This window comes from Leptonychotes weddellii, chromosome 15, assembly GCF_054177405.1.
Source record: "Leptonychotes weddellii isolate Sample4059 chromosome 15, ASM5417740v2, whole genome shotgun sequence".
NCBI lineage: Eukaryota > Metazoa > Chordata > Mammalia > Carnivora > Phocidae > Leptonychotes > Leptonychotes weddellii.
This window is the reverse complement of record NC_138383.1, coordinates 2176263-2187243: the sequence shown is the minus strand read 5'-3', so window position 1 is coordinate 2187243 and position 10981 is coordinate 2176263. Positions and strand designations below refer to the sequence as shown.

At 58.8% G+C, this 10981-nt stretch overlaps 1 protein-coding gene and 1 long non-coding RNA gene across 2 annotated transcripts; one reads left to right on the top strand and one right to left on the bottom strand.

The window, feature by feature from the left end:
* The first annotated feature begins 27 nt into the window (after positions 1-27).
* On the top strand, positions 28-3372 carry SLC26A11 (solute carrier family 26 member 11). Its single transcript, XM_081804312.1, has 5 exons — positions 28-432; positions 662-761; positions 1195-1328; positions 1737-1809; positions 2540-3372. Exons 1-5 carry the CDS (start codon positions 427-429, stop codon positions 2629-2631), a joined length of 405 nt encoding a protein of 134 aa, XP_081660438.1. The 5' UTR covers positions 28-426; the 3' UTR covers positions 2632-3372.
* Positions 3373-3651: 279 nt separating this feature from the next.
* On the bottom strand, positions 3652-10221 carry LOC145717259 (uncharacterized). The gene is made up of 3 exons (XR_014140340.1): positions 10151-10221; positions 7456-7615; positions 3652-5977 (listed from the first exon to the last, which is right to left on the bottom strand). It is a non-coding gene; the product is annotated as an uncharacterized LOC145717259 (long non-coding RNA).
* Between the last annotated feature and the right edge of the window lie 760 nt (positions 10222-10981).

Below are 10981 nucleotides of genomic sequence, written 5' to 3'. Positions count from 1 at the left end.
CCTCCCCTCCTCCCCCTTTGCCTCCTGCTCTTCTCCCCATCCTCCTACACTCTTCTCCCTCCTCCTCCCTCCTCCTCTTCACTTCCCCACCTCCCCTCTCCCTGCATTGCTATTCTCCTCTTCTCTCCTCCTCCGCCTCTTCCCCCTCATCTCTCTTCTCCCCTTTCCCAGCTCCAAGCCCAGCCCAGCTGGGGGGAAGATGGGAGACTTCCAAGGTGACCAGTGTGTCTGACAGAACAGTCCCCAAGTCCCCCCCAAGCTTACCGAGGGGGGACTGCCCCTCAGCTGGACCGCTCTCTCCCAGGGCTGGACTTGCTGCCCCTCTGCCTGACGTTCCTGCTCTGCTTCTGGGAGGTCCAGTACGGCATCCTGGCCGGGACCCTGGTGTCTGTGCTGATTCTCCTGCACTCCGTGGCCAGACCCAAGATGCAGGTACCAGCCTATCCATTCTCCCTGCAAGAGGGATCCGCTGGCCTTGGGGGGCCTGGTGGGGTGAAGGTGCCATACACTTCACGCGCCCGCTTGTCAGCTCTGCGCTCCCCTCACTTCTGTCGGTCTGGGTGGGGGCCTCCTGCCTGGGCAGGCCACCCTAGCCGAGCTGCCAGGTCGGATGTGCCTCCAGGACATACAGGCTTGCCCCTCCTCTGTCCCCGGTCCCCAGGTGTCAGAGGGGCCGGTGCTGGTCCTGCAGCCAGCCAGCGGTCTGCACTTCCCCGCGGTGGAGGCCCTCCGGGAGGCCTTCCTTACCCGGGCCCTGGAAGGTACGTGGGCCAGGATGAGGTGGGCTGCAGTCACCCCCAGCTCCTGCCGCTGACTCCGCACCCCAGTCTGCTGCCTCAGGACCCCAAGGCCCTGTCCTCAGCTCTCGGGAGCTCGCCCACTCCTGGGTCCAGGACGTTGGGTATCTCGGAGTGGTGTCTGTCCACATGTAGCACGGGGGGCTGTTCCCAATCTCCGTTCCTAAATACCATCCCTTTCTCTGGGGAGTTGGTATTTAGGGGAGAAAAGGGGGCCTGTTCGTCTTCTGAAGGAAACTGCTGCTCTCTGCAGCCGTCGGGGGTCCTGCCGCCCCTGCCCGCCCCCTCCCCGCGGGGGGGATGGAGCTCTGATGGCCTCACTGTGCCCCAGGCGTCTAGCCAGGGCTGCATGCCGCTGCCAGGGCCCCGTGTGACTGGCTGGCCCCCGTCTCCGCAGCATCCCCCCCGCGCTGCGCGGTTCTGGAGTGTACGCACATCTGCAGCATCGACTACACCGTGGTGCTGGGGCTCGAGGAGCTCGTGGGGGACTTCCACAGGCATGGCGTCTCCCTCGCCTTCGTCGGCCTGCAGGTGGGTGTCGTCACCTGCCTGTGAGTCGGTGTTGTTATCCTCCCCGGGGCAGGACGCAGGCGCTGAGGCCGGTGCGTGACCTGCCCAAGGTCACATGCGAGGGTGCTGGGCCCCCCCCCCCCCGGCTCCAGAGCTCACTCCTGTTACATCCTTTGTTCTGTTTGCAGAGAGCTTGTTTTTGTGTCTCTCAGAGAGTAATCACTTTAAAAGTCTCCCTTCTCTAGCATAGCTGAGGGGCAGTTTCCTCTCTCCGTTTGCCTGAGCGGAGGTGAAGCTGTCCCTGCCGGGAGACTGGGGGAGGCCGTGACACGCGGTGGCCCTGGGCCGGGGGGCCTGCCCCAGCCCACCCATGCCTGCACGCTGCAGCAGGGCCACTCTGCCTGGGATGAGAGTTTCTCTGCCACGCAGGTTCCTGTCCTCCGTGTCCTGCTGTCCGCTGACCTGAAGGGTGTCCAGTACTTCTCCACCCTGGAAGAGGCAGGTGGGTGCAGGCCGAGTCATTAGAGAGACCCACGGCAGCGCAGCGCGCCCACAGCCCGTGGGATGGGGGGCAGGACCGCAGGACCGAAACTCAGCCCCAGGAGGGTCAGGGGGTCGGGCGCCCCAGTGCAAGCGTGGGGAGCATGGGTGCGGCACGGTGGGCGACGCGGAGGGCACGGTCAGGGCTCTCCTGTGCTGGGAGTCGCTTTAGGGGGTGTTTTACTCACGCATGCGGCTCGGGGTCTCACAGGCGGGGATAGCCAGAGGCGATGTGGAACGTTTCCATCATTCCAGAAAGTGCCGTCAGTCCGTCCTCATGACGCCCACTAGGGGTAGCCGCTGTTCGGGTTCCTTCTCTCGTGGGTCAGCTCTGCCTGTTCTAGAATGTCACATAACTGGGATCTGAAGGACTCTGTGTCTGAGTTCTTGGGCTTAACGGGATGTCGTCGCTGGGAGCAGCTCACATGCCGACCCACAGGAGACGGGGAAGAGACGTGGCCCGGCCATGCTGGGGGACCATGCGGCACTAAGGAAGGGTCATCGGGCGTGGACAGTGATGAGGCGCTGACAGGGACTTAGGCGGAACCTTGCCCGGGCTGGGGGTGCCAGCCGGGGGGACCCCAACTCCCTGTGCACCAGGACTCTGAAGCGCCGGCTCTTCACTCCACCCTGGGACATGACCCTTCCTCACTTCGCCTCTTTTGTGCTTGCATGCCTCGTATTTTCTGCAGAGAAATACTTGAGGCAAGAACCAGGGACCCAGCCCTACAACGTCAGCGAAGACTCTGTTCCGGAGCACAAGATCGCCCTGCTGAAGGCCTGATGGGGGCGCTGATGGGCGTCTGATGCCTGGGGAGTCTTGCGGAAGGTTCTGGACGCTGTGATGCCGGATGCTGCCCTATAAACGCCTTGGCCCGAGGGCTCTGAGCCGGTGACCCCCGGGGGAAGGAAGCCATGCATGCATCGAGATCCACAGGTGGGACTCTTTGGCTTTCTTTGGGGTGACTGAAAAATCACCTCCCTTCTGTTCCCTGTGCGGGAATCTTTTTCTGAAGAACAGTTTGGAGAGAGCCTTCTAGAACGACAGACCTGTGAGAAGAAAGGGGCAGGATTTCCAGCTGGTCCAGGGGAAGGGCCCTCACAGCCCAGCACCTTCCTGGCTACAGGGGGCGGTGGGGTTGGGCAGCTCCGAGGCGGGTTCCAGTCTGGGTGGCGGCGTCTGTCCTGCTGTGGGGAAGGAAACCGAGATGTGCGAAATGACTTAACGTGTCTGTGAAAGATAATTTTGTCGTCAGTGTTTTTTAAATTAAAAAAGCAAGAGCTTTGGTGTTTTTGTAAAAACCGTAAATGCTTATTGTAAAACGTAGAGGAAATCCTCTCTTCCATCCACTTGGGTGGCAGTCCAGGCCCCCTCCCCCCCACCCCGTCTGTACGTCAGCATGCGGGGGTGTGTCCCCAGCTGCGTGTGGATGGGGTCATTGCATACATGGTGCTCTGTGACCCACACTTTCATGCAGTCCTTGCTGTGAATGACTCATTGTGATAATAAATAGAGAATACGTGATCTGCAGCATCTGCAACGTGCTTTATTCTGTGTCTGTGTCACAATGGACTCCCCGAGACTCTGCGTGTGGACTTCTCTCGTCCAAGGTGTGTATACCTTTCCACCCCTGCCGTCACAGCCAAGGAAGGTTGGGCTCCCAGGCCTTCTTCGAGAAAGAACTCAGTGTGCGGGTAGGCCCCGTGGAGCTCCCCAGCATTCCCACCAAGACACGTTCTGGCCCCCCGACCAACCCCCACCCCTGAATCTGCATTTCCTTACCTCGAGCAGCTCTCTCTCTGCACAAACGAGCATGTCCTGGAGCCCTGTGCGCTGGGCCACCCCTGCCCAGGGCCCCGTGGAGCATCCGTCCAGTGGTTCCTGGCCCCCAAGCCAAGCATGCCCCTTCTTGAGCCAAGAGACCTCCCATTCGCAGAGCAGGCGGATCCGTTGGCTCTGTCAGGACCTGGGCTCTAGGATCTTCACCCAGAGCCACACCTGTGACTCGGAATCCACTCCAACAAAGCCCGAGTGTGTCTGCCAGGAAGCAGATCCAAGGATGGTTAGCACAACCTCATTAGCAATTTTAGAAAATGAAAGCAAGCTGAATGTCTCCATTTAGGAATGTCTTGGCCACGAAACACACGCGCTGGGATGCTGTGCGGCAATTAAAGGAACAGGGTGGAGCTGTGCATCTCTACACACTGGTGTCTGAAGAAAAAGAGCAAGTCGCAGAGCGATGCTCATCTTAAGAGACATTTGTGTGAACACACCCACGGAACGATGCGGCGATGTCTGTACGAGTTTAAAAAAAGTCCTGGAAAGATACACATCAAACTGATAAAAGGAATTATGTTGACGTTACACTGCTTGGGTTGATTTTAACCATCTATGAGTGGTTTAATTTCTCAACGATACATTAGTATATAGTTAAAAATTAAGTTATGGCTTAAAATTAATTTATATTACTATAGTACATAATCAAATTATACACTTGTTAAGTTTAAAATTCATTTATAGTTTATTAAATTATGAACTTACTAAATTTATAATTAAGTTACAATTAAAGCTTCATTTCAGAAAAAGAGAAAAGACTGGAATGGACCACGGTGTGGAAGGACTTTGGAATTCGGTGCCTGAGGATGTGGGGCTGGGTGGTCAGCAGACGTGCCCCTCCGGGCCTCGGCCTGTGCCCCAGGGCCCGCGGGGCAGAGCGGACGGTACCGCTGGCTGGTGTAGTCGCCTACAGCTGGCTGGCGGGGTGACGGTGTCCCCCGCACCAACACAGTCCCAGCCCCTCTGGGGAGCGTGGCCACGTCCCTGAGATGTGCGTTCGCACTGTGTCCCCGAGATTCATACGCTGACTTGATGTACCTGACTCCCGGTACCTGAGAATATGCCTTTATTTGGAGACAGGGTCATGGCAGGTGTAATTAGTTAAGTGAGTCCATCCTGGAGTAGGATGGCTCATCCGTACGGCTCAGCCCTTAAAAAAAGAGAAGGTTTGGCCCAGACACACACCCAGGGAGAAGGCCACCTGAACAAGAAGGCAGAAGTCAGGGTGATGCTTCTATAACTTGTCAGCAAGCCCCCAGCAGCTGGGAGAGAGGCCTGGAAGAGATTTTGCCTCAGCCTCACAGGGACCCCGCCGTGCTGACCCCAGGATCCTGGCCTTCGGCCCCGCCTGGTCTGTGCTGCTTTGAGGCAGCAGCCTGGGCAGACTAATAAGGCGTTCGGTGCTGGCTCCTGCAAGCTCATTCCCCCTTCCTGGCCGGCTGGTGGCCCGCGGGACCTCACCGGTGCCCTGGGAAGCCACGTGCCAAGAATGGCCGAGTTCGGGTCAGCGGGCGTGGAGGAGGGCACCTGCTGAGCAGCAGCCCATGGGCACTGCCACCTGTCACAGCTCCCAGAGCCCCGACTATACAGTGAACAGTGACCCAGATCCGCGCCCTCGACGACGTACAACACACTCCGTCACTGAGCCACGCGGGCCAGCTTCCCATTTCCAGTTGCCTTGTGGAATAAGGAGCAGGTGAAATTAATACTACATTGAACCCATTCCACCCATGATACTGCTTTCAGCCCGTGATCTACAGACAGTTCAGCAGTGAGACGGTCGACCTTGTTTTGCTCATACGACATCTCGAAACCCACTGTGGACTGTGCGCCCGCGGTTCGCCGCAGTTCAGACCAGCCACGCTTCGAGGGCTGCGTGCCACGTGTCCCGTGGCTGCCGTGTCGGATACCCCAGGTTTGAGATGTCCGCTCCCAAGGTGGTTCGGAGGCCCCGGCTGCTCCGAGCTCCTGGCTCATGCCTGTGCTTGCCTGTACTCCGTCCCTGGGGGTGGTTGTGAGAATCTCTGACGTGGAGACGGAGGAGGAGGCAGCATGCTGTGGCTGGCTCACAGAGAGCGGTGTTGAGTCCAGGCTGTTCTGGTTTCCCACTGCGTGACGTTGGGTAAACTGTCTAATCTCCCTGACCCTTAATTTCCTCCGAAGAGCCGTTGCAGGGGTGGGGTTGAGGGGCAGGGTGAGGAGGGACCGGCGTGTATCAGGCACCGAGGAACCGCTGCTACTCGGAACCGGACCTCCTGGCATTGTCCTAACTCTGGCAGCTTGATACAGGACTCTGAGGATGGAGACATCGGGGAGGGTGGAGGTGAGGGTAGGAGGGAAGCTTTAGGCCTCAGGCTGCACGCCGTGCTCCTCCCCTGCCCCAGGGAAATGAACCAGGATAGGGTGAGGGGATTCCCTGTGACTGCTCCATCTTGCCTGCAGTCTGAAGCCACCGTGGAGGGGCCCCCCAGTGTCACCAGCTTTTACGGTGGCAGCTGTAGGCTCGGTGGCCACGTCCCTGCAGGCCCCACACCCAGGGAAGCCTCCTCATGGGTCAGGGTGCTCTGCATGCTAATGTGGGGAGCAGTGGGTGTCCCCGTGAATGCCAGAGTGGGGCGGGGACCTCCATCTTCAATAGAAAGTCGGCCTGGAGCCGGGCTACCCTGCCTGGGCTGACTGGGAGCCAACAGCAAACCTTTTTCTGGCTGTAATGTGATTACTTGTAGAAACTCTGTTCTGCGTAGATCTACCTACCCTCTGTAAATTCAGCTACTGATGCTGGCTGAGAACCTACCCCCCCCCCACTTTAGAATAGTTTTAATCCTGTGGAAGGACCCAAGTTTATCCAAACCATAGGAACCCTTTGCAGTGCCAGATGGCTGCATCTTTTAGAGCAGATTTGGCAAAGCCCACGGAGCTGGTGCCTACAGTGGGTTGAATTCTGTCCCCTGAAAAGAGTTGAGTTCTTGACCCTAGAAGCCTGGGACTCTGACCTTATTTGGAAACAGGGTCTTTGAGGATGTCATTAGTTGCATTCAGAGGAGGTCACACTGGATCGGGGTGGCCCTAAATGGGACGGCTGGGGGGACGAAGACACGCAGGTAAGGAGAATGCCATGAAGTCACTTGGTTACTCTTCTCAGTTCTGTGCCCCCCACCCCCGAAACACAAGGAGCCATAGCACCTCCATAAGGCTGCCCTTCTGTCTGTGCGGGCCGGCAGCCCACGTGGGGGCTCGGTCGGTGCCGATGGAGGAGGTGTTTGGACCCCACCGTTTCGGCCTGAGGGACATCTGACTCTGGGACGGTTCTTGCTCCATGGGGTCAAGAGTACGATCCCTGGTCGAGAATATCCAGGCCCAGAACACTGACTCCCACCAGCCAAACTCAGCCCCGACACATCTGCACCCCAAAGCCTATTTCTTGACCGCCAAGCCTCTCTCAAATAGATCTGTGGTCTTCCCGTGGGAAAAACCAGAGCTGAAGAGAAGACCTGAAGGCAGGCTGGTGAGTAGACGCAACCAAAGCCGGGAGCTGCAGGCCCCTCTTGTTTTGCATGGTTTTTATTTATACAGCTCTGGGATAAATGAGAGCTTTTTGTTCAGCCCTGCCTGGTCATACAAGCCCGGCTTTGAGATGGCTGGATGCGCCAGTCCGGACCAGGGCCCCAGGGCTGTGCTGTGGGCAGTGGCAGGACCACATGCCCTCGGGCCTGGATTCTCCTCATAAGGCCCCTTTGTTCTCGGCCTCCCCCGACCCCTTCCCGCACTTACGCTCTCTGCAAAGTGTGCCTCTCTGCTCGCTGCACCCGGGCAGGGGAGCATCCTTCCTGCAGGCGACCCCGGGAGTCTCAAGTATACACAGGCGAGGAGCAAGGCCGGCCAACAAGATAAGTTTTGGGTCCCACTGAATCCATTCTGTAAACACTGGCGGCTGCAAGATCAAGATCAAGGACATTTCAAACGCTCCAACATCTGTGGAAACTGGAAGCTGTTCTATGCCGGGTTTGGCCAGGCAGACCACATGGCTCAGTCAAGGGGCTCCTCCCTGCTGATGTCACGCAGGTGACCCTGGGAAGAATGTGCGGGCAGGCTTTCCGCCAGCAGATCTTCCCCAAGAAGGGGTCGGGTTCTTTGTGAACGCTGGGCCAAGAGGAGAGATTCAAGCCTGCAGGCTCCACGCCACCATATGTGTAGGGTAGGGACAAGGCTGAGGTTGGCACGACCTGCAACCTTTCCTCACCCCCTCCTTCCTTCATCCCATGACCCCATCCTCCTCCTGCACCGACATCAATCTTTATCTTGGAAAGGAAACCACATCTACTGTTGTCCTCATATTTTGTTATTTTTCTCTTATTTCCTAATGGTATTAGATCATATATGTTATTTTTTGTCATACTCTCTTTATATTATTTTTTCAAATATTGCGTGCCTATTCCAACGTATACGTTTATTGCATGTATCAAGACCAGAGAATGTAAGGGGTCTTCTCTGAGTACTCACAATGGGCTCATAACACCTGGCTTTTCCATCTTTTCTTTGTTTTCTTTATTTGGTGTACTGCGTGAGTTTTGATTTGGTTCTTTGGGTCGCTAACCATCTTTATGGTGCAGGTGTCCTGACGACAGGACCACTTACGCTAGGTTCTCGGCGCCTAGAGAAGGAAGGGTTCGGAACCTCTGCTTTCCTCGGAGCACCTGCTGGCTTGTTTCTGCGCCTGTCAGAACAGGATGTCCACGCCTACCATGCCACTTACCTAAGACTTCTCAGAAAGTAGGGAGTCGGAGCCTGCCTCTAGGTGGGCTTCCTCTTCTGGAGGTTGGTGTCACTCAAAGTCACCCCTGCAAATGCAGGTGACAACCCAGCTCTGAGGTAGCCTGGCTAGATGGGCTCTTAGCGGCTGAGGGAAGAGGAGGTGACCTGATACTCCCGCTGAAGCCTCATTGATCGTGAGCCACAAGTTAAGTTGGGAGTGCAGAGACAGGTAAGGCAGGACAGCAATCCCCGTCTCTCAAAGGTGAGATTCTAAACATCCTTTTACAGTTTGCTTCCTGCCAGGGAGTGGTCAAGAACATAGAGAAGGGAACAGGAAAGTTTCCCTGGGGACATTAAAATGGCCTTAAAATCCAAAGGGTGTCTCCCTTGGTGGGGTGTCTCTACTGGAAGCATCCTCATTCCTAAGGCTGTGTTGGGTTTTACGACAAACAGGCTGCACCACGCAGGTCAGGGTGTTTTCTCAGCCACCTGACTCGTCCAGGATGTGGCTTCCTGACCCTGCCGGGCTGCAGAGTGCTGACCGCAGTGCCCGCTCTGCCGGTCCTTCAACCACTCCCTGTTACTTGGGGCAGGCTCAGGGTTCTGGAGCCCACGAGCCACGCCTGCCCGTGGGAGCACACGCAGGAGGTGCGGCCTGGCCAGCAGGGCTAGCTCGTCACTGGCCTGGAAGGGCGTCTGGGTTTTGCTCTGCTGGCGTCTCCCCAAATCTAACGGTGGCAAAGGACAGTGTAGGGTACGGCTGGGCTCTCCCTTCACTTGCCATTCCCAGAGGATCCCGATTCCCAGAGCCTTCCCTGGATTCTGACTAAGCCCCCTCTCCTGCTAGGACCCAGCAGGGACAGCCCAGTCCAGTCTGCCCAGCCTGGCACGCTGCCTGGAGTCCCCTTCTTTCAGAACAAGCTCTCTTTCCTGGGCCCCACATGAGGTCAGTACAAGGTCAAAGGCCACAGCAGTGGACACGGCTTAGATCCTGCCCAGATCCCGATGAACTAGACAGTGGGGGTGGCTGGTCGTGAGTTGGGGTTTGTGGCTTTGAGTAAATACGAGATCAATCATGGCAACCTGTGCTGAGCACCTGCTAAGCACCGCCCGAACTCTGTGATGCTGGGTTTGAATGAAGAAGCCAGACTTGCGAGGGCTGGGCACTGCGGAGGGGCCCAAGAAGAACTGAGCTTGCTGTTCATAGGCCAGAGGAAGGGTAATGTGTCTGGAGCTTGTGGAAAGGAGAGGGTTGGGGACGGGCGGGACAGGAACCCCAGCCTGTTAAATTTGATCATCATCATCCAAGCTGGACTTTGTAGCAGCACAAGGGCCCACAAGTGCTCTCAGGCTGCGCTGGTTCTGGGGGAGAGGGCTGTGCGGAAAGTAGGGAGTAAGTAATACACATCACGCACTTTGCTTGGGTCGTGGAACACCAGCATTGGCTGTATTGTTGTTGTTGTTGTTGTTAATGATAAATTCTCCAGCAGCCCTAGGATGCTGCACTATGAGCTCACAGATGAGGACACTGAGGAATGGAGGGGTAGGGGGTGCAAACGCAGGCTGGGGTGGCCTCTTGGTTATCAGTGACCATCCCAGGGCCGAGCGCGGGCTGGAAACCCTCTACGACTATCGGCCACTGTGGTCACTTCATCTGCACAAGGTCCCGATGCGACGGGGCTGGGGACCCCCTCTTTGCACCGGAGTGACCCACCTCGCGTCCTCTGTGCCCCTCCCTGGCCGGCCGCTGGCTCTCCAGGGCGGGGGGCACTGTCCAGGGTGCTGGGCTCCAGGGCTGGGGGCTGCTGGGGGAGACGGGGGTGCAGACCCCTGCTGGGCCGGAATCCGGGCTCCCCTGCGCCCCGCCCCGCGGGAAGCGGCAGGCGGCGCCTCCCCCTTGGCCTGGCGCCGGGGCCACTGGGGGGCGCCATGGGCGGCATTCTGGCCGCACCCGCCCGAACTCCCCCACGCCCGCAGGGGCGGGGCCCGGACCAGAGAAACGAAACCGGGCGGCGGCGGAGGCTTGCGCGCCGGGGCGCCGCAGGTGCGAGCGGGAGCGGGGACGCGCCGCGCAGAGGGCGCGGGGCGGGCCGCCGCGTCCTCAGGTCTGGCTCGTGGCGCCTGCGTGCGGCGGGCCGTCCCTCTTCCTGCGGCGCCTGGTTTCGGTTTCGCTTCGGGCTCCCGGTCCCGCCCCGCCCGGTCCCGCCCCGCCCCGCCCCGCCCCGCGCCGTGCGGACCCCACTCCCGGGCCGCGGGCAGCCTGCCCCGGGAGCGGAATCCTTGCTCTCTCGAGTTGCCACATCGGAGCGGCGCTGTTGCCCGGGGGTGCCCCCATGTGTATCCACAGTAACTTTCTGGAGAACGGCATCCCCGCCCCCGTAACCGCGCCGCCCGGAGCGCAGCGTCCTCCGCAGTTTCCAGGGCTGCCCACGGCCACGGTCACCAGGCCAGGGTGGGCACCTCTGCCGCGACAGCCTTAAGGGCCACGAGGTGGCCGCGGGGAGGCCAGAGAAGGAGCGAGTGCAGAGATGGGGGCGGCCGGCCG